The following is a 24,707-nucleotide window of genomic DNA, read 5'->3' on the forward strand; positions in this document are numbered from 1 at the left end:
AGACAGTACATGGACCCATTACCAATGAGCACAACTGTTCACACTTCAGGTTGAGCCGATCTTGACTTTTCAGGATCGATTTTAAAATCCGATTTCCGATCATTTTTCATTCGAACCCGATCTCAATCTCAATTCCGATCCCAATACAAGTCAATGGGATTTTTTAATTAATCGGAGATCGGATTTTAATAGCAATCCTATTCACTATACAGCATGGAATCTAACAATTGTTAGAATCCACGCTGTGTAGTGAATCACTAAGTAGCCAGAGGATTTTTTTTTAATCCTCTGGCTACTTAGTCCCCCCTGGTGTCCACTTACCTGCAGAGATGGCTGCTCCGGTGCCCGTTCCTTCTTTCTTCTTTGCTTCGCTGCTGCTCCACGCTGCTCCCTGCCCCCTCCCTGCCAGGTTAGGAGAGTGTGGGCGGGTTAGGAGAGTGTGGGCGGGTACTGGGAGAGGAGACATCGCCGCCCGTACCCGCCCACACTCTCCTAAGCCACAAGCCCCGCCTTCCTAGCTCTTTAAATACTAAGGAGGCGGGGCAGCGAGAAGACCAGCGTGGAGCGGCAGCAAGAGGCGGAAGGAGAACACACCGGGCACCGAACCAGCCATCTCTGGAGGAAAGTAGCTACTACCGATGTTTAGTTTAGTCTCCCATTAGAATGAATGGAGGCAGCCGGCATGCAGGGGGTTAAGGCTGTGTGCCGGCTGCTTCCATTCATTCCTATGGACCTGCAGAGGAGCCTTCACACTGAGTATACAGTGTATACTCAGTGTGAAGGCTAAGCAAAGCATTGTGGGAAAAGATCACCGATCTCGATCTCACCTAAAAAGATCGTGTTCGGAATTCGATCGCTCAACATGATTGCTCAACCCTACACTTCAGTTTTTTCATTTGAACAAAAACTTTCAGGATCTGCTATTCTGGCATGTTTTTCCAGATGACAATAGCACGCAGGCTACACACTGAAACCATGTGGTACTGTACAAATGTAGGGTTTTTTTTGTATTTTCCATGATTTGCCAATGTAAACATGCATGGCTGGTACGAAGTATCTAGCAGTATTCAATACATGTTTAACAAAGTAAAGCCCCGGACCAGTGCGTGCCCAGCGCCACCCAAAGTTGGATAATAAGTCGTTTTTGTCCCTATGATAATTCATCATTAACACCTGTGGAACAACATATTATACAATGGACACACCCGGGCTGAAAATAACAAGAGCTTCAGTTTAGTAGTAAGTAGGAGTAATTTGTTATCTCTTCCAGTCATTGCATGTTAAAGCAAAATAATACAGATGTAATGAACAAGAGGCTGTTCTATAGAGATAAGACGCCTTATATAAATATTACCGTTTAACCGAGGCAGCCTCCTGCAATTGTGGTAAATTTATCATTGACTTCAGGGACAATGAATAATGTCAGCGATATCATCCTTCACAACTGGAAACTATTATGTACCAGTTTTTCATGTATATTGTTTGCTCGCTCAGTAAAAGTGGTAGTTTATAGAGTTGCACACAAGCGTTGTGAGCTATGACCAGGCCGACAGGGGAAGAAATTTTGACACCTGTTACTCTTAAGGAACTGAGGATAAAGAAGTGAGAAACCAACATGTGTAAAATAGATTTTATGATAATACAGGGTTTCTTGTTACTATATAGCATGTTTTATATAGCATCGGATATAGATATCTACAATCTATAGATATTATATTTCATATTGACATAGGTTCACTTCTATTAATGCAGGGCTAAGAAATCCTGGATGTGCGGCATATAGTAACAAGAGACAAGTAACTTTTTATTATTGTTGATGGGGCTAAGAATTATTTCAGAGTTAGGCATTTTATTTAGTAAAACGCGAGAAAACCTATATAAATTGTCATCGTATTGATCCACCGGAATGAGTTACCATATCATTTTTAACGCCGAGGGATTTCATAGAAACAAAACTATTGCAAATTTTTTCCTCCCAAAACCTTAATAAGGCTGTATTCACACTGAGTAACACTGGCGTTTTTTGTGCTTATTTTTGCACATAGCGCCACGTTAACGCCGCGTTAACGCGGGGCAACGCCACTGCAGAATAGCGCGGCGTTAACGCAGCGCTATGTGCAAAAATAAGCACAAAAAACGCCAGCGTTACTCAGTGTGAATACAGCCTTAAAGCTACACAAACATTATATGTACCCCAGTATGGTTCCATTTAAAAATACAACTCAGCACACAATGAATAAGTTCTCATATGACTCAATATGAGTCAATGGCATAATAATAAAAGTTATGAAATTTGGAATGCAGAGTGAGGGAAAAAAAAAATAAGAAGTTGCCAGGCCTATTCTGCTTCTGGGGATTCCACTTCCTTTTTTTTTTTTTTTTTTTTACTCCTTAGCATGACTTAAAATAAACCGTACGTCCATTCAGCTGCGGGATCCAGCGGAAAGTCTCTGTTTGGGTCTCTGCCTATGAAAGTCTATGAAAAGTCTATGAAAGTCTCTGCCTATGCACAAATGTGTCAGTGTCAGCTGAGTGGTCAAAGAAATCCAACCCCGAAATCCAACAGGTCACATTTTTGGGACCTCCATCGCAAAAGTCAGCCACTTGTATGTGCATGGGCAGCCACAGGCAAAGATAGTACTGCCTCTGTGTGCAGAGTAACACTGCAACTTGTCATCCATTCCCACAGTAGTACATATAAGCACAGCATAGCTCTAACTAAACAGTGAAAGCAGGAACACCCTGATAAAGAAGTCCGTGAGAAAGACAACATGGCTAATGGACTAACAAAACTTTAGTCATTCAGAAAGAGCTTTCACAATACGTACACGTAAGGCCTGGTTCACATCTGCGATTGGTAATCCATTCTGGGGAGTCCACATGGAGACTCCCCCCCGATCGGACTACCGAACGTATTGGCAAGCGGTGTGCAGTGAAAGCACATGGACCTCTTAGACTATAATGGGGTCCGTGTGCTCTCCGCACGGTGTCCGGACGAGTCATGCGGACGGGAAATTAGATCGTGAACTACTTTTCTGTCCGCATATTCCATGCGGAGACCGTGCAGAAAGCACACACCCCATTATAGTCTATGAGGTCCGTGTGCTTTCACTGCACACTGCTTGTCAATGGTAGTCTATTCGGGGGGTCCCCATGCGGACTCCCCTGAACGGATTACCGATGCAGATGTGAACCAGGCCTCAGAAATATTATAAATTTAAAATGTATCACTATAGATTTTTAAAATAGCTCTTATCAAATGCCTTAAAAAACGTTGAGAAAATTTCCATTTACTGTTAGTAAAATCTGATTAATAATGCAAGCTCTGATAGGAAATAAATATTTCTCCTTCTCTGCTATCAGAAGTACTAACCCGACAGAAACCAGTCAATGGCAAAGGCATGTGTCCAACATGGGCATCTGGGTTATTATTCCAGATGGCATGAAAACCCATCGGCACCCCACATTTATGACGTGGGTCGCTCGTGGGGTGACAGAGGGAAGTGTTTGGCCTAATGCACTTGACCATAGCGGATTTGCCGTCTGCAAATACTGATCAGCAATCTCCAAAAAATCAGGCCAAGCTGCCTTTCGCAATCATTGATCTACATAATGACTAGAGATGAGTGAGTACTGTTCGGATCAGCCGATTTGAACAGCAGGCTCGCATAGAAATGAATGGACGTAGCCGGCACACGGGGGGTTAAGTGGCCGGCCGCCGTCAAAGCGGAAGTACCAGATGTATCCATTCATTTCTATGGAGCGTGCTGTTCGGATCGGCTGATTCGAACAGTACTCGCTCATCTCTAATAATGACTTGACAATGTTATCAAATCCGTTCTTTTATTAATTGTAGGTCGAAAGGAGTAATCTATAAGGCCAACTGTAAATGTGGCTTGGAATACATTGGCAAAACCATCAGAGAACTGAGGAGAAGGGTGGGTGAACATTTATTGGATATTGCACATGATCGCGATACTCCAATTGCACGCCATATTCGATTGGTACATCAAGGTGATGCATCATGCATCAAATTTATGGGCATTGATCTTATTAAACCCCCAGTTAGAAAGGGTGATTGGGACCGTCTTGTCACTCAAGCGGAGACCAAATGGATATTTCGCCTAAAAACAGTCCAACCTTTAGGACTTAACGAACAAATCAGCTTTACATCATTTATTTGAAAAGAATTCTTATTGCGCTGTGTTCTTGTCTGTCAGCTCTTTGGATCCCTGTGTTACTGTGAACTTGGTCCTTGGTTAGGTACTTAAATATCCTATTTATTATTACCTTCACTGCTATTGGGTGGAATCTTTTATATTTATTTGGTTTGGCACTGTCCTCCAGTAGTAATTTGCATTCATCTATTATTTCTTGTGGTCCCTTGGGCTCCTATAGTGTCCTGTACTACTCGGTGTATTGTTGAGCTTAGGGAGAGCCGATCGAGCGTGAGTTACATACTTTTTCGCGCATGCGCTATCGGGCTCTTACATGGGCCGGGAATTTACTGCGCATGCGCGGACTTTTGTTATAGACGCGCGCGCTTCCCGACTCTTTAAATTGGTACGCAAGGCAGGAAGGCACTCTGTCTGAGACCTTGGCAATGGCGGTTCCTTGCTAATACTTTGGGGAACCATCTTCCTGCATTTCTATGCAATTTTGTTTCATACTGGCTCTTAACCTTTCTTCTACCCCCCAATACCATATGGGTTGTTTGGTTTGAAGTATGAGTGAGTATGTGTATGGCTCAGTGTGACAATTTGCCTTTACAGGGTATGTCTAAAAGAGCATTCTTAACCCCTGATGATTCAGGAATGTGTGTGAATTCTTCCTGATGAAACATGCATGTCGGGTATTTTGCTCTATGGTTTTAACGGTGTCAGCAGAATTTCTATAGGGTGGCCATCACCTAGGGAAAGGTTCCAGTCAGGCCATTTACCATTAGGGGAATGGTCCTGAGTCAGGCTTTTAGGGACTAACAGTCAATGTCACCCCTATGTGAAAAAACAGAGATTTTTTTTTAGCTCACCCTTAAATACACCGCATTGGTGATCTCCAGACCGATGTGCACGGAAGCCGGTGGACTTGTCCAGCTGGAACGACTTGTAATTGCACAGAAGGAAAATCCAGCACCAATCAGTCGATATATAAAACTTAGCCTTTATTCATACTCCATTAAAAGGTTCTCCAAACAGCAACCATCCAGTTAACGTGAGTGCATAGATGTTACATTTGCATAGATGTTACATTTGCTACGCGTTTCGGGACTAAAAATGTCCCTTCCTCATGGCATACTTGTATTATCAAAACAAAGACTATATAAAGCACACCTAATAAAACAACCCCTCCCATAAAAACATTAACCCTCTAGGGTAATTAACCCAAGTATCTCATGCGTATGATCTTACATCAGCATTACATAGAAATCTTCACAGGACAACTCAAAAATGAACTACCTGGTATCTCACATTTATATTAACACATAATGAAAACATTGTCACAATCCTTACCCGATCTTTGGATTTGAAAGAACCTAGACCGTGTGATGTAATCCCTCTAGATCATCTTGTGGTTCTCCATGTATACCATCTCTTGAGGCGTCATGGGTAATCACATGACAGACCCTCACGTGACAGAACCTGCTGGGAAGAATTATACACCTCCCATAACATAGGACGTTGCATCTCCAATATCTCCTAACCCGCCATGGATACAGTCACCTGGGACGCCAGAAATGATCACGTGACCACATCACGTGGCCGACGATTATACAATACTCAATTCAACGGATAAACAAATTCTGAATAAGAACAAGATCATCCACAAAACCGTATAGACTGGTACGTAGAATAGATAAGTAGTTCAACATGCCTAACACACTGATGTTCTATCCCAAACAAGCTACTATAAATAAAAAATACCTTTCACATGACCCGTTTTGTCTTATCATAATACAAATCCAATTTGTGCTTTTAATTTAAACACCAGATAAACCATCCAACCTAACATAACATAGTTCTGTGCTTTAATCTTTACAGGCCACTACCAGAAACAACATTCTTTGAAAAAATAAATAAACTAAACCGTTATCACAAACGATCTCACAGTTTATTGATATATGTAAGTTAGGTCTGACCTGATATTTAATCCTAATGGTTGTCTTGTACCTAGTTCCAATATCCAAAATGCTTCTCTGAGTAGTAGTTTTTTTCCTCCAGTTTCCATTTCTAACAGGTTCAGACACCTGCTCAATATCATATACTTTACCATCATGTTGTGTGAAAAAATGTCTCGAAAGGTTAGAGATATTATCACCACCTCTTGCGCTATCCGCTATATGTTCGGAGATCCTTGTTTTCAAATTGCGGATCGTACATCCAACGTACATCAACCTACATGCTCTACACTCCGCTACATACACCACATGATGGCTACTGCAGTTTCAAAATCTATTAATGAAAAAACTTTTCTGATTATCAGAACTCTGAAATTTATTGGTTTTTTTTAACATATCGGCACATGCCGCATCGTGTGAGTCCACAGCGAAAAAACCCTTTGATATTAAGCCATGTATCAGAAGTCCCATGATCACTCAAAAAAATTCTAGGTGACAATCTGTCACCTAATGTTTTGCCTCTTCTTGCGACCACTTGAACATTATTTTGTAAAATTTGGTTCGTGATTGGATCTTGTTACAATTCTTCCCACCATGCTAGGACCAAATTGGCCAGCGAAGGTGAGAAGGGTGCCCCCATAGGGGCCCCTTTAATCTGCAAATAGTATTTTTTGTCAAATTGGAAAAAATTGTGAGACAGCAAATAACCTGTTACATCTAGTATATACTCACATAATGTGTCCGAAAATTTGCTATACTTCTCTAAATGAAATGATAGCGCCTTTTCCCCCTCTCCGTCCGATAGTTGTGGGGATAAGTTCTCTTAACGAGAGCCTATGCTCCTGGCTAGACGAACTCTTACAACTGTTAGTTACCCGTATCCCGGGCTATATCCGTAACACCAAAATGCTGCTGAATATGATTCAGGACATTAAATGGAAGGAAGATTTTTCTTGGATAACTTGTGACATACAAGCCTTATATTCCAACATCCCGCACTCTGTGGCATTACAGACGCTATCATTTCATTTAGAGAAGTATAGCAAATTTTCGTGCCAGAGTTTATTTCCTTTTTAAACTCCAACCCCATCAAGTTAAAATTTACATTTTCACAAAATCCAACCAACATATCTTTTTTGGACATATCGTTAGTGGGGGATGCTCAACAGGGCAAAATACACACCAGTCTTTTTAGGAAAAAAACGGATGGCAATACCCTACTTTTAGCAAGTAGTCACCATCCACACCACACAATAAAGTCTATCCCTTTGGGGGAACTTATACGTACCCGGAGAGCTTGCTCTCTGGATACTGTTTATAGGGAACAACAAGAAATTACATTAAACAGACTACGGGCACGAGGGTACCCAGAATGGACACTGGAAAGAGCAATAAAAATTGTTAACAATATGTCCAGAGAATCACTTAAGGATTGTGAAAAGAAAAAGAAAGGGAAATCAAGACAGGGTAAAAAACTTGGAGGTAACAACATCATATTTTCTACTCCCTTTAGCAAACAATTCACAGAGATCAAAAAGATTTTTTATAAGAATCTTCCGACTTTGCAACGAGATCCGATCACGAACCAAATTTTACAAAATAATGTTCAAGTGGTCGCAAGAAGAGGCAAAACATTAGGTGACAGATTGTCACCTAGCCTTTTTTTGAGTGATCATGGGACTTCTGATACATGGCTTAATATCAAAGGGTTTTTTCGCTGTGGACTCACACGATGCGGCATGTGCCGATATGTTAAAAAAAACAATAAATTTCAGAGTTCTGATAATCAGAAAAGTTTTTTCATTAATAGATTTTGAAACTGCAGTAGCCATCATGTGGTGTATGTAGCGGAGTGTAGAGCATGCAGGTTGATGTACGTTGGATGTACGATCCGCAATTTGAAAACAAGGATCTCCGAACATATAGTGGATAGCGCAAGAGGTGGTGATAATATCTCTAACCTTTCGAGACATTTTTCACACAACATGATGGTAAAGTATATGCTATTGAGCAGGTGTCTGAACCTGTTAGAAATGGAAACTGGAGGAAAAAAACTACTACTCAGAGAAGCATTTTGGATATTGGAACTAGGTACAAGACAACCATTAGGATTAAATATCAGGTCAGACCTAACTTACATATATCAATAAACTGTGAGATCGTTTGTGATAACGGTTTAGTTTATTTATTTATTTTTTCAAAGAATGTTGTTTCTGGTAGTGGCCTGTAAAGATTAAAGCACAGAACTATGTTATGTTAGGTTGGATGGTTTATCTGGTGTTTAAATTAAAAGCACAAATTGGATTTGTATTATGATAAGACAAAACGGGTCATGTGAAAGGTATTTTTTATTTATAGTAGCTTGTTTGGGATAGAACATCAGTGTGTTAGGCATGTTGAACTACTTATCTATTCTACGTACCAGTCTATACGGTTTTGTGGATGATCTTGTTCTTATTCAGAATTTGTTTATCCGTTGAATTGAGTATTGTATAATCGTCGGCCACGTGATGTGGTCACGTGATCATTTCTGGCGTCCCAGGTGACTGTATCCATGGCGGGTTAGGAGATATTGGAGATGCAACGTCCTATGTTATGGGAGGTGTATAATTCTTCCCAGCAGGTTCTGTCACGTGAGGGTCTGTCATGTGATTACCCATGACGCCTCAAGAGATGGTATACATGGAGAACCACAAGATGATCTAGAGGGATTACATCACACGGTCTAGGTTCTTTCAAATCCAAAGATCGGGTAAGGATTGTGACAATGTTTTCATTATGTGTTAATATAAATGTGAGATACCAGGTAGTTCATTTTTGAGTTGTCCTGAGAAGATTTCTATGTAATGCTGATGTAAGATCATACGCATGAGATACTTGGGTTAATTACCCTAGAGGGTTAATGTTTTTATGGGAGGGGTTGTTTTATTAGGTGTGCTTTATATAGTCGTTGTTTTGGTAATACAAGTATGCCATGAGGAAGGGACATTTTTAGTCCCAAAACGCGTAGCAAATGTAACATCTATGCACTCACGTTAACTGGATGGTTGCTGTTTGGAGAACCTTTTAATGGAGTATGAATAAAGGCTAAGTTTTATATATCGACTGATTGGTGCTGGATTTTCCTTCTCTGCAATGACAATGTCACCCCTAGTTTTGCGTGCCTGTCAATTTGTTACCCACATATACCCTATGCCTAACCTCCGTTTTGTACCAGTATTACCACTACACGCAACTCCATCTGATTGTTGAGTGTTATTGGTTTCATTTTCTGGAGGCTGCCATGCCTGTGTGATTTATTCATTCATGTACTATATACTGGCACAAATAATTTTCCTTCCTTGCCCCTCTTTTTTGAAACTTTTATGATAATTATTAAAAGTTAAGTTTTAGAAATTCTATTCCAATTGGTATTTGTTGGGAAAGGTTGAATAGAATAATAAGTAAGTTGAATTTTATTGGATATTTCTGTGGAAATGTGGACAAATCTAGGACATGCTTCATAATTTGTGGAAAAAAATGCAGACATGTTTATGGGCCCATAGAAATGTATAGGTCCACAAAATCACATGTGCATGGGGCCTGAGTTTCTTGTTAAGTCTGTTTCTAGTCATTTCATTATGTTAACTGCTAGTAAGAGCCGTCACCCACTGGTGACATAATAGTAGGTCAATGAGGGTTACTAGCCCGAAAATTATTACCTCTTTAAAAAGCTGCAAGTCCTGTAGAGCCATTGTGGGCTGAAACACGTGAACACCAGCCAATTTAATTTCTATATATCAATTTAGAAAGGTGCAGGACTTCTCCCATACCGAATACTGCAGCAGGTTGTAGACAACAAGAAAACCGTCCTAAGCAGAAAAATTTGAGGTTTATAGATAATGACTAGAGATGAGCGAACACTAAAATGTCCAAGGTTCGAAATCCGATTCGAACAGCCGCACACTGTTCGACTGTTCGAACAGATTTCGAACCCCATTATAGTCTATGGGGGAAATGCTTGTTTCAGGGGTACGCACAATTCGATAACATTATACTTACCAAGTCCACGAGTGACAGTTGGGCTGGATTCCCCTTGAAGTCTTCTCCCGGCGCAGCGCCCCCGTGGCGTCTTCCGGCTGGAATTCACTCTGCCTAGCCATCAGGGCCTAGGCAGAGCCGACTGCGCATGCACGGTCGGCTCTGCCCGGCGCTTGAGCAGAGCTGACTGCGTGGGCATGCCCGCGCATGCGCGGTCGGCTCTGCCTAGGCCGAATTCCAGCCGGAAGACGCCGCGGGGACACTGCACGGAGAAGACTTCTAAAGGTAAGAGAAGAACCAGCGTTGATTGGCAGAATGTATAGCATATAGTATTCGATCGAACATCTACTTGATCAAACACTACTCACTCATCTCTAATAATGACGTATTTCAGACTATGGGAAAGATAGAACATCAAATTGGAAATGTATGAAATAAATGTGTACAGTTAGGGCCAGAAATATTTGGACAGTGACACAATTTTCGCGAGTTGGGCTCTGCATGCCACCACATTGGTTTTGAAATGAAACCTCTACAACAGAATTCAAGTGCAGATTGTAACGTTTAATTTGAAGGGTTGAACAAAAATATCTGATAGAAAATGTAGGAATTGTACACATTTCTTTACAAACACTCCACATTTTAGGAGCTCAAAAGTAATTGGACAAATAAACATAACCCAAACAAAATATTTTCAATATTTTGTTGCAAATCCTTTGGATGCAATCACTGCCTTAAGTCTGGAACCCATGGACATCACCAAACGCTGGGTTTCCTCCTTCTTAATGCTTTGCCAGGCCTTTACAGCCGCAGCCTTCAGGTCTTGCTTGTTTGTGTGTCTTTCCGCCTTAAGTCTGGATTTGAGCAAGTGAAATGCATGCTCAATTGGGTTAAGATCTGGTGATTGACTTGGCCATTGCAGAATGTTCCACTTTTTTGCACTCATGAACTCCTGGGTAGCTTTGGCTGTATGCTTGGGGTCATTGTCCATCTGTACTATGAAGCGCCGTCCGATCAACTTGGCAGCATTTGGCTGAATCTGGGCTGAAAGTATATCCCGGTACACTTCAGAATTCATCCGGCTACTCTTGTCTGCTGTTATGTCATCAATAAACACAAGTGACCCAGTGCCATTGAAAGCCATGCATGCCCATGCCATCACGCTGCCTCCACCATGTTTTACAGAGGATGTGGTGTGCCTTGGATCATGTGCCGTTCCCTTTCTTTTCCAAACTTTTTTCTTCCCATCATTCTGGTACAGGTTGATCTTTGTCTCATCTGTCCATAGAATACTTTTCCAGAACTGACCTGGCTTCTTGAGGTGTTTTTCAGCAAATTTAACTCTGGCCTGTCTATTTTTGGAAGTGATGAATGGTTTGCATCTAGATGTGAACCCTTTGTATTTACTTTCATGGAGTCTTCTCTTTACTGTTGACTTAGAGACAGATACACCTACTTCACTGAGAGTGTTCTGGACTTCAGTTGATGTTGTGAACGGGTTCTTCTTGACCAAAGAAAGTATGCGGCGATCATCCACCACTGTTGTCATCCGTGGACTCTCAGGCCTTTTTGAGTTCCCAAGCTCACCAGTCAATTCCTTTTTTCTTAGAATGTACCCGATTGTTGATTTTGCTACTCCAAGCATGTCTGCTATCTCTCTGATGGATTTTTTCTTTTTTTTCAGCCTCAGGATGTTCTGCTTCACCTCAATTGAGAGTTCCTTTGACCGCATGTTGTCTGGTCACAGCAACAGCTTCCAAATGCAAAACCACACACCTGGAATCAACCCCAGACCTTTTAACTACTTCATTGATTACAGGTTTACGAGGGAGACGCCTTCAGAGTTAATTGCAGCCCTTAGAGTCCATTGTCCAATTACTTTTGGTCCCTTGAAAAAGAGGAGGCTATGCATTACAGAGCTATGATTCCTAAACCCTTTCTCCGATTTGGATGTGGAAACTCTCATATTGCAGCTGGGAGTGTGCACTTTCAGCCCATATTATATATATAATTGTATTTCTGAACATGTTTTAGTAAACAGTTAAAATAACAAATATCCAAATGTCCAAATATTTCTGGCCCTAACTGTATGTAGGTGAGCATTATAGTAAGATTAGCCTATATAGATGTAATACTTTCTATGTGGTTTACAACAAGAGGAACCTATGTGCAGTTTACTGGCATCCTTACTCTTTAAAGTGTAACTCCCATTTAGTTTTTTTTTTTTTTGCTATTTTGTCAAGGTGTTGTGGTGATCATTTTTTTAATATACTTTAATAACCTATCTATCTTCCTTTTAATAGAAAACAGGCTGTAAAGTTGCAATGATCTAACTAGACATCGACAGCGAGGCTCTGTGTACCTGTACTCATTGTGCATATAGAGCTGAAGCATTTACCAAAGGGGGATGATCAGTTCAGATAGCTGTATCTCCATTTTATACCACATAGACAAATGGTTCTGGTATCACAAGGATATCGCTTTCATATTCTGCCAAGATTGAAGTATAGCATTAAAGAGATCACTAGTTAAAAAGTCAGTCAGGAATAAGATTATATGGAGCATGGACTACTCTATATTAAGTTCAAATTACTGACTGTGTTTTAGGTATCTCAATTTTCTAAGTGGTATAAAACTGGAGATACAGCCATATGAAGTAACCATCCCCCCTCCCTTTGGTAAATGCTACAGCTCCGCACATTTACAAAATAACTGTATATGGCCTTTCTCTAGTAACAACTCAGAGGATTGCTAAGGAGAATGCTACCGCCTGCTTTATAATAAAAAGGAAGTTAGATAGGATAATAAGGTGCGTTACAAAAATGGTCACCATGGTCGAGGAAAAAAATCTGGATTTCAACATGACCGACCCAGGGGTATTTAGTAGTGATTTATTCTCATTTCCATATCATGATTCAAGCATGCTCGAACAATCCAAATGTATGGGGAAGGGGGGGGGGATCTGGAGGAATAGCTGTGGGTATGTCAGATCTATTCTCTGGAGAAAGGGGCACATATGAGAAAAGAAAGACTGGGCTCATAGGGCATCACAAAAAGATACATCACACTCTGTTGGTTTGAAAAAGGGGTCTACATACCCCGAAATGGGTTCCTTTATGACTTTAAAATACAATCTTTGGCTATTTACATAAAGTGTGGATTTCTGTCTCTCCTTGTTTTGAGATGGCACAGCAGGTACTGTATAGTGTTTTCTCGGGGTCTCTCTCAACTACTGACTTACCGTATATACTCGAGTATAAGCCGAATTTTTCAGCCCAGTTTTTGGGCTGAAAAAGCCCCCCTCGGCTTATACTCGAGTCAGCAAAAAAAAAAAAAAAAAATTTTTTTTTTTTTTTAGGAGGGGGAGTCTATGACCAGCCACAATATTAATGTATAGAATCTCCCATAAAATTGTGCAAAAAAAAAAAAAAAAGATTTAATAAAAAAATAAAAGTTCTAAATCCCTCCTTTCCCTAGAATACATATAAAAATAGAAAATGACAGTGAAACACATACACATCAGGTATCCCTGTGTCTGAAAGTGCCCGGTCTACTGAATATAGGGGATCTGCAGTGCTCCTGTTCCATCGGGAAGGGGTTAATAGGAGCACTGCAGATACCCTATATTCAGCCAGACTGAATTCCAAGTGGGGGAAGAAAAAACAGTCCTCAAGCTCAGGGAAGGGGCAGACAGACAACCAAAACACCCCCTCCTCTTCCCCAGCAACTACTGCACCCAAAAACTACGACCATTTTAATTTTTGAAATTTTCCAGTAGCTGCTGCATTTTCCCCCCTAGGCTTATACTCGAGTCAATAAGTTTTCCCAGTTTTTTGTGCTAAAATTAGGGGGGTCGGCTTATATTCGGGTCGGCTTATACTCGAGTATATACGGTATTCTCAAACAGACATTATTGGGGGAAATTTATTAAAACTGATGATTCTTGCGCTAGTCTTACTGGAATCCCCGACAGGCGCACCATTCACTAGAATTAGTAGATAGCTCTTATTATGGGGATATTGTCACTCCTTAGAGAGAGACCATCTTGTAGGTGTGTGGAGTCTTACAAAGCCTATTTCGCTCCACTGTGGGGGATCATGGGAAGAATATGCAAATGTGTTTCCCAAGATGTAAATAGGGAAACCGTGCCTCTGTCTAGAAGTCTCTCACCTCTGCCAAGTCAGTTCTCCCTAGGCTGTGCTGATGAGATCCAATGAGATTGAAATGGCCCTGTCCACAGCTGGGATACTGACTTGGCAAAATCCTGCATCATTGCAGCAAAGGCTTGTTGGAAAGTAGGGCATGATGTTCAAGGGAGCTTCCCATAGAGGGCAGCATACAGAGGCACGGTTTCCCTATTTACATCTTGCATATTCTTCCCTAGATAGCTCTTAGTAATTCTAGATAATTTAGAGGGACCTCCTCGCAAATATATACCGCTCAAGGACTGGCGTAGATTTGTGATATAACTCTCGCCAGTTTTCTAGTTAATCTGGTGGACCCGGCCTGCCTGTATTCCCTCTACGCTCTGCCCACTGCAGTGGGGACAGAGACCGACAAAAATGTGCAAGGCGCATTTTTGGCCACTTTTGAGGCACAATCACCATACCAAATGTGGGCCATTGACTTTAATGTGGTCAACAAGTGATTTTAGAGGATTCTGGAACTTTTGCAAGCCAACATACATCTACCATAAATGTAATAAATATAAAATGCAATATTTTATAAATTCACTGTTTCTTTACTAGGCATCTGTCATTCTATTGGAGTGAGCAACTTTCTAATTCATCACTTGGAAGAGCTGAAGGAAGACTGTGATGTGGTTCCCCACCTCAACCAGGTAAAGAAAACTACATATACATATACATAATACATATATATAGGTAAAAAAATTGATCAATGTGGTCACAGCAGCTTCAGGGATACTCCAGTTCACTTACATTATTTGGCGATCTTTGGACACCGGATGGCTGTCATGGACTAGACCAGAAAGGATCTCCTCTACTAATTTTTATCCCCTGTCCAGAGCAGTCAGACCCCCAGTGATCAGGACAATGGGGGTTTGCAAGTGCCTTAAATGAATATGGGTGTTCAAGAAGTCCCACAGATCTGAATAGAATACAGCACATGACACACTTGCGGCGTCCTTTGCTAGGATTTTTGGCGACCAGACCCCAGCTATCAGACACTTATCCCCTATCCTGCAAATTGGAGATAAGTATTATTGGCACAAATTCTTTTATTGACTTCATTTTTTAGAGCTTTTTATGCAGTGTTCATCTTTGATGGTCACAATCACATGGAAACAATATGGCCAATGTGTAGCCTGTACATTGCCTACAACTCCTCACCTATACATTGTGCGGGAAAAAAAAACTGTATAGTAACAGATCTAGTGTCAGACAGTGTTTCCTCTTAGCCGGATACATTGAAAAGGCAAGAATAAGGCTGCGTTGACACGTCAAATTCAAATAGTGGCAACAGGTACACCATTGTACTTTATGCAAAATTTTGTAAAAACAAAAAATGCCCATATTCAATGCGACCGAGACATGGGTTTAGCACATGGATCATCATCAAGTGTCGGGCTGCAGCTAAACTTGTCACTTTAAACAATGACAAGTCCAGATCCATGTGCAGGCCAGGACCTCAGGTGCAACGTGGCACTCTAAAGCAACACAGAAATGTCGTCAAGGAGCCCAGTAGTAGTCCTTTCTGCCTGCAACGTGTTGCTGTAAATACTTCTATTACTTCTAGAGCATACAGTTTAGCAGAAACATTGGTGCTAGGTCTGTTGCATAAAGTGGCCACATGATCAGAGTAACTGGCCTCTAAAGTTTTAATAAAAGTAAATTAGAAAGTTGATTTGTATTAACATGCTTATACTGCGGTAAAAGCAATGATGTCATCCAATTTTATTCTCTCTCTTCAGTCTTGACAGCGATTGCAAAGAAAATTCTGTTATGTAGAATAAAGTTGGCTGACATCGGTATAGCCAATGATCTCCCCATTTTTGCGTTTTATGTAGGCTCGGCGTGCACATTTGGTCATGAGAATGAGGCCTTATAAGGGAAGAATACTTCAGGGGTCTCTTTACGAAATGTTTTAGGACTTTTTGTGGCTCATAGCCCTGGAATATGATGGCTTTCCTGTTTTATATTCCTACGGGAGTTTTTGGAGTTTTCTCTAGTACTAGGTTTCCCCTCCAGGTCCTCCAGTTTTTCCTGATGACGGCAATCATCCTCAAACTCCTCTCGACATAGGAGAGTCCCCATTCTCCTTGAGCCCCGGCCAACTAATTGTTTTCACACCATTGTCGTTGGTAGAGACAACTTGTACTAAAGATACGAGGCAGGAAATGACCAGCTTTCCGTATTACTGGGAAAGAAATGTTTAATGTTGGCTGCTCCTGACTGTTTTCCGCATGTTATTATTTCTTTAAATTCCTTTGTAATTACTCAATAGTGAGATCATTGACAACAACAGTACGGTTTATCTGCGTTCATGTGGACCCTGTAAAATATATCCATTCAGGATAAGGTATATTTGTCAGACCAGTGTCAATGGCGATTGTTGTCAGATCTGACTTTACAGATAGGGTCACGGTAATGTTCCATCCTAGTGATGACTTGTGCGTTCGTGAAATAATTGTGTAGACACACCACCCCTATACTAGAATGCCATGTACTCCTCTGACCGTGCCCTGTGCCAGGCCTCTTATTGGGCGCAAAATGTTTTTACAGGTCCGAATAAAGAAACAGAACCGTATCTTGGTTGACAGCTTATTGCCTAACTAAATTCTAGTTCTTAGCATCTGTTACTAGGCACGTCTCCACTGATATCAGAGCAGTTGGGAGTTTTTCTCTAGACCTTACCAAGCACAGTTAGTTTTGGTGCCCGATATGGTATTTAAGGGCGGTGTCAGGCAGGGGGTGTGATTCAGAGCTCCAATCAGAGGCAGCCAGTGTCAGAGCTCAGGATCACACCCCTTGTCTGCTCCTGCCTGTCACCGCCCCCCAGGTAGTGCCTAAATAGTATGGCAGGCACCAAAACTAACTGCATTGATTGTTCAGGAATGGTGGGAGATAGAGAAAAATATCCAACTGTGTGAGAATCTTGGAGATGATGAAAATTCCTCTTTATGCTGAAGCCCCACGTTGCGGAAACACAACTTTTTTTTGTTGCAGAGTATTTTTGAGCCCAAGCCAAGAATAACTACAAAAGGAATGGGAAATCTTATACTTCTTATACTTCACCCTTCTGCTCAATCCAGGCTGAGTCTATTCTGCTGTGGGGTCCCAAGCTCTGATCCAGTGCCACAAAGTAGGATAGGACATGCTCTATAATTATTGGAATGGAGCCCCCCATTGAAATCAGGAGGAACAGAAAGCGCTCGAATGTCATCCAAATGTCTCCCAAGTGCATTCTGCTAAAAAAAAAAAAAAAAAAATCTGTGTGTGTATGAGGTCTAAATGCAACACAGAAATTCAGAAGTTATAATAGGTTATGAAAGTAATCTTATTTTTTTGTGGTAGGTAATGATGGTAGAGGAGATTTGTAGATGAGTAATAGATGTAAATGAGTTTCACTGACTTCACGTACTTCCCTTTTACATTATAGGAACATGAAATGATAGCTTTTACTTTCATCAGAGCCTTTAACTTGGTTTCTTTTTAGCTCAGCACCACTAAAGCTGTGATCTGTGGCTACAGTTTGGCTACGGGGCCTATACAGAGTGTTGGGTAGTCTGAGACACACCTCTCATTCAGGCTGCTCTTGTAAATGACAGCGATGGGTAAGCACAAGCTTATAGATTTATCAGGACGTCCTACACAGAGAGCTGAGTATATAGTACAGATTACCAAACCACCAGGAAGAAATATATACATTTCTATATACACTTGTGCTGTATGCTGATGTGGTTTTCAGCTGTGCCACTTGTACGGGTGAAGCACATGGGAGGGATTTATTAGAAGATGTTTTAGGCTTTTGCGGAACAAAGAAAAGGCAATTACTTTCTATGGCGCTGCATGTGACACACAACATACTCGACTTTATATTGCATATATTGCCTCTTAAGATGTCGCTCCCGCAGATCAATTGTGTGGCATGTGACCGTGACAAAACTTGTTTTCTTTGCTTTTATTTTGCTTACTTGTTGTGTGTTTGTGCAGCTGTAATTGATAGAAAGTCAATTTCAATCTTTAAGGAATAAAAACAATAAAATCCGGCACTTGCAGATGCATGCATATCGCAATGAAATTGTGTTGTGGGACACTGCGTTGCGTTGTGAGATTCAATTTGTGCTAAATTTATCACGTCACAAGATGTTTGATAAGTTTGGGGCTACTATAAGGCCCAACATTGCAGAAAAACAGCTTTTTTTGTTGCAGATTCGTTGCAGGCTTTAAAAAGAAATAAAACCTGCTGAATCTGCCAAATAAAAAAAAGAATATTTTCAACAATATGAGGTTTTAACCACTGCAAAGAAGTACTGCGGGGAAAAACATAAACACAACAGTTTTTCTCGCAGCGCTTTTCACAGACAGTACACAGAGGTTTCCTCTGCAGATTTTCTACTTCCACTATACCTATAGGGAAACTGCTGGCGTCTCTGTAGATATAATTGACATGCTGCTGTGTGTCCGCTGTGTGTATTTTCCTGCAATGTGTGGATGGGATTCACTAAAATCCCATCAACTTTGCAGGGACTACAAAAACCTGTAGGTTCTTTTTTTTTTTTTTTGCAGTGTCAAATCGCAAACTGGGGCGCCGGCCTAAATCTAACACTCCTCCTGAGATGTTACTCTGTGTTTTATATCACCACCATACATTGCAACAATTTTGTGACTTGTTAAAACAATTGCATTTTATAAATCTGGCATACGGACAACTAGCCTGGCTAACCGCGACCAAAGTGGATTGAATGGTGGTAAAATGCAAAAAGTTGCAAAATATTTATACAATAAAGCAGAAAAAGCTGCAGATCCTTGTTTTGTGACTCTTTTAATGCCAGAATTCTAAACGACGGGGATTAATAAAGTCCACCCAATGATTTACCTGCCCCAAACACGCTGCCAAACAATGCATTGGCAAACTACTGTCCCAGAATTGTGGAGTGCAGGGCTCGATAAAGTCATCCCAATATTTTATTGTGCTTTACCTGCCCAAAGTCTGCGGCCAAACACTGCACTGCAAAACAAATATGTGCACAGGCACCCTGGCAAGTACAGGATGACATTCAGCAGCTGTAGCTGCACCTTCTGACATCTTTCCCAGCTGATCTAACTGGACAAGGATCATGAAGAGATGACTGAAAATAAAGACAATGTTGTATAGAATGAGGTATGTGGGCAGCAATCCCTATCTACTTATCTCCAATGTTCAATGTATGTAAACTTCTTTGGAAATCGCACACTTCCCTTCAAGACTGAGGAGCTGGTGGGAAGGAAAATAATCTGTTTGGGGACGTGGAGGTCATTCCAGACTTCCCAGACAGACTGGGTGATCGTGTGAAGCAAAAAGAAAAAGTTTAAAACATAGGCTCACCAATCTTCAGGGTGCACGGCTGAATAATCCCGGACTCCAAGGAAAGACAAAAGGTCGAGTAGTAGAAAAATATTCCAGTCCGCACTCCTGAGATTCACTTAAAAATTAGTCTTTAATTGTCCATATAAAAATGGGTAAATCCAATGTAAAAATTATATGTGACAGTGATAAACACAAAAGTGCATTTAAAAACCCAAGAACTGGCTGACGCGTTTCTGGGTATGCTGTACCCCTTAGTCATAGCCTAATACTACACTGGTATCCTAGGTTTTAAATACCCTTCACACTTGCAAGAAAACACCTGAACTGAATAACTTTGTTGTTGCCTGCTATCTCAATATCGTATAGTACAACGTACAAATCGGACTAATAATCTATCAACATCCAATAGTATTAAACATCTTAATCATTAAACTTTGAACAGTACATTATTATAACACATACCTTTACAATATTTCAAAAAACCGGAACTTTATAGACTCACAAGAGTGCCGTAGTTCTGTAACCCTCTACTAGGATGTAACCAAACCTTCTTTTTCTGAATGAGATAGTCACGTGACCTAAAACCACCAATGAACAGCACCCGCCGCTCATAGGCTGTCTGAATCACGTGACCAGCCTTAACCAATGAAAAAGTCCTGCCTATATGCAAGTTAAATAAACGATCCTACCGTGTCTGACGAATCCTAAACAGGAAACCTACAGCATGTCAGTATGGTAGATTGTTGATATAGTATATAGTGGAAAGGTTTAATAAATGTACATAAGATCCGATCTTAAATTGAGCCCATATGGACTCCGACTATTAAATTTGAAAATATAAAACGCTTCTCTTTCCAAGAGGAGTTTTCTACAATTACCCCCCCTTGCTGGTTCTTTGATTTTCTCTAATGCAAAAAAACGCAGCGACTCAAGCTGACCCTTGTGTACAGACGCAAAGTGTTGTGCTGCTCCCGATATGTTTTCCGTGCCAACTTTAGTACAATCCCTTAGATGTTCTGATATGCGAATTTTTAGTTTGCGTGTAGTACATCCAATATAATCTTTATCGCATATAATACATCTAATGCAATAAACTACATTAAAACTTTGACAGTTAAGATGTGCTCTTAACTTAACAGTAAAATTAGATGCAAGGCTATTGAATTCGTTGGAAAATATAGCGTATTTGCAGACAATACATTTTGGAAAACCGCAGCCCCTAAATCCTATGCGATGTGAACTAACCTCTACTTCGGCAGGTAAGTAGCTAGGGGACAGATCATCACCTAGAGTTCTACATCTTTTAGCTACACAGCGTATTCCTCCATCCAATATTTTGTTAGTAATTGGATCAGTTTGTAATATGGGTAAATTCTTTTTTATTATGTTAACAATTTTATTGTATTCCAAGCTATATGGAGTGGAAAATACAATTCTTTTGTCCTCTAATTTGTCCTGTATATCTTTTTTGTTGTCATCTAATAAATAAATTCTTTCCTTTAGATCAACTTTTTTTACTGCTTCATTAAGTATTCTGTCTGAATAACTTCTGTCTTTTAGTCTATTGATCGTTTCCAAGCTTAGTTCTTTATATGTTACTTCTCCACTGCATGCTCGTTTGCATCTGATTAATTCACCAACTGGAATACTATTGAGAGTATGATTAGGATGGCAGCTATTACCTCTTAGAATGGTATTTCCCGAAGAGGGCTTTCTATAAAGTGTTGTACTCACTGCATTATCCTTCACCACACCCGTGAGTTTGACATCTAAAAAGCAAATGCTGTGTAAATCATGAATAAACGTAAATTCTAAACCCAAATAATTATTATTTAAGTAAGAAATAAATTCTGGTATGGGCGCTACATCACCCATCCAGACGATAAGGATATCGTCAATGTAGCGCCCATACCAGAACAGAAATGAAGAAAACGGATTAGACAAATTAAAAATAGATACCTCTTCCCAATGAGCTAGCACTAAATTAGATAAAGAAGGTGAAAATGGGGCACCCATAGGTGCCCCACAAATTTGCAAATAAAACTTATATTCAAATAAAAAATAATTGTGACTTAACAAAAAAGAAGCTACCGAAATGATATATTCGGTAGCTTCTTTTTTGTTAAGTCACAATTATTTTTTATTTGAATATAAGTTTTATTTGCAAATTTGTGGGGCACCTATGGGTGCCCCATTTTCACCTTCTTTATCTAATTTAGTGCTAGCTCATTGGGAAGAGGTATCTATTTTTAATTTGTCTAATCCGTTTTCTTCATTTCTGTTCTGGTATGGGCGCTACATTGACGATATCCTTATCGTCTGGATGGGTGATGTAGCGCCCATACCAGAATTTATTTCTTACTTAAATAATAATTATTTGGGTTTAGAATTTACGTTTATTCATGATTTACACAGCATTTGCTTTTTAGATGTCAAACTCACGGGTGTGGTGAAGGATAATGCAGTGAGTACAACACTTTATAGAAAGCCCTCTTCGGGAAATACCATTCTAAGAGGTAATAGCTGCCATCCTAATCATACTCTCAATAGTATTCCAGTTGGTGAATTAATCAGATGCAAACGAGCATGCAGTGGAGAAGTAACATATAAAGAACTAAGCTTGGAAACGATCAATAGACTAAAAGACAGAAGTTATTCAGACAGAATACTTAATGAAGCAGTAAAAAAAGTTGATCTAAAGGAAAGAATTTATTTATTAGATGACAACAAAAAAGATATACAGGACAAATTAGAGGACAAAAGAATTGTATTTTCCACTCCATATAGCTTGGAATACAATAAAATTGTTAACATAATAAAAAAGAATTTACCCATATTACAAACTGATCCAATTACTAACAAAATATTGGATGGAGGAATACGCTGTGTAGCTAAAAGATGTAGAACTCTAGGTGATGATCTGTCCCCTAGCTACTTACCTGCCGAAGTAGAGGTTAGTTCACATCGCATAGGATTTAGGGGCTGCGGTTTTCCAAAATGTATTGTCTGCAAATACGCTATATTTTCCAACGAATTCAATAGCCTTGCATCTAATTTTACTGTTAAGTTAAGAGCACATCTTAACTGTCAAAGTTTTAATGTAGTTTATTGCATTAGATGTATTATATGCGATAAAGATTATATTGGATGTACTACACGCAAACTAAAAATTCGCATATCAGAACATCTAAGGGATTGTACTAAAGTTGGCACGGAAAACATATCGGGAGCAGCACAACACTTTGCGTCTGTACACAAGGGTCAGCTTGAGTCGCTGCGTTTTTTTGCATTAGAGAAAATCAAAGAACCAGCAAGGGGGGGTAATTGTAGAAAACTCCTCTTGGAAAGAGAAGCGTTTTATATTTTCAAATTTAATAGTCGGAGTCCATATGGGCTCAATTTAAGATCGGATCTTATGTACATTTATTAAACCTTTCCACTATATACTATATCAACAATCTACCATACTGACATGCTGTAGGTTTCCTGTTTAGGATTCGTCAGACACGGTAGGATCGTTTATTTAACTTGCATATAGGCAGGACTTTTTCATTGGTTAAGGCTGGTCACGTGATTCAGACAGCCTATGAGCGGCGGGTGCTGCTCATTGGTGGTTTTAGGTCACGTGACTATCTCATTCAGAAAAAGAAGGTTTGGTTACATCCTAGTAGAGGGTTACAGAACTACGGCACTCTTGTGAGTCTATAAAGTTCCGGTTTTTTGAAATATTGTAAAGGTATGTGTTATAATAATGTACTGTTCAAAGTTTAATGATTAAGATGTTTAATACTATTGGATGTTGATAGATTATTAGTCCGATTTGTACGTTGTACTATACGATATTGAGATAGCAGGCAACAACAAAGTTATTCAGTTCAGGTGTTTTCTTGCAAGTGTGAAGGGTATTTAAAACCTAGGATACCAGTGTAGTATTAGGCTATGACTAAGGGGTACAGCATACCCAGAAACGCGTCAGCCAGTTCTTGGGTTTTTAAATGCACTTTTGTGTTTATCACTGTCACATATAATTTTTACATTGGATTTACCCATTTTTATATGGACAATTAAAGACTAATTTTTAAGTGAATCTCAGGAGTGCGGACTGGAATATTTTTCTACTACTCGACCTTTTGTCTTTCCTTGGAGTCCGGGATTATTCAGCCGTGCACCCTGAAGATTGGTGAGCCTATGTTTTAAACTTTTTCTTTTTGCTTCACACGTTTACTGTTTGGACTCTTGTTTAACATTGGCTCACTAGTTTTTGAACATATCTCTTAATTTATTCAATGGATGTATTAGAAGGTACACGAAGCAGAAAAGTGGCAGCTATTTTTGGTCACAATGTTACACCTGAAACTGAAACTAATGTTTCCATCAAGGAACTATTGCGAAATAAAGAAAAATTACTTGTCCAAGAATTAAAGGTATTCTGGGATTTTACAACTTTATCCCAATACCTACAAAAGGACATGGTTCCACGGGGTTTAAGACTCAGAAAAATTCCGACATTTGTTTTTAATGATAGTTTTTTATCTTCATGGAATAAAATTCTCACAAATTGCTCACTACAGCTAATGGAATTGATTGTAAAACATGAGCAGGATAAAATTAGTAAAATCCAAGATGAAATCAAGGGTATACAAACCCAGTTGGATAAATTTGCTATACCTGCGAGTTTAAAAGAGTTGGAGACCAACATGAAAAAGCATTTGGAAAAATTAGAAGACAACATTACTTCTACTAAAAAACGAAAATTTGAAAGGGATCTTGAGGATTATCGCACAGATAATGTGTATCAGAAACCGCAACTATCCTCATCTCCATTCATCAAACCTATTTTGAAGAAAAGAAAATACGAGGGTGCACGGTTCAAGAATAACAGTAGAAATGTGTCTTTTAATTCATCTAGTGATTGGGACTCATCAACCTTTTTTGAGAGGGATTCCAATACTTCCATAGAAACAATGGACAATTCTATTAATCACCAAAAAAGACGATACACTGGAAATTCGTCAAAAAACGGGGACGAAGAGGAGGAAAG

The 24,707-nt window shown here is 39.9% G+C and overlaps 1 protein-coding gene across 3 annotated transcripts in view; it reads left to right on the forward strand.

The window, feature by feature from the left end:
• The window catches only part of LOC142218789 (glyoxal reductase-like), a 98,592-nt gene that overhangs the window by 28,591 nt on the left and 45,294 nt on the right, over positions 1-24,707 (forward strand). For all 3 annotated transcript variants that reach the window (XM_075287717.1, XM_075287716.1, XM_075287718.1), the window contains exon 5: positions 14,884-14,975. In XM_075287717.1, the coding sequence (XP_075143818.1) occupies positions 14,884-14,975 (92 nt within the window). The remainder of the gene's footprint in view (positions 1-14,883; positions 14,976-24,707) is intronic.

This window comes from Leptodactylus fuscus, chromosome 9 (genome assembly GCF_031893055.1).
Source record: "Leptodactylus fuscus isolate aLepFus1 chromosome 9, aLepFus1.hap2, whole genome shotgun sequence".
In the NCBI taxonomy this organism is placed as follows: Eukaryota; Metazoa; Chordata; class Amphibia; order Anura; family Leptodactylidae; genus Leptodactylus; species Leptodactylus fuscus.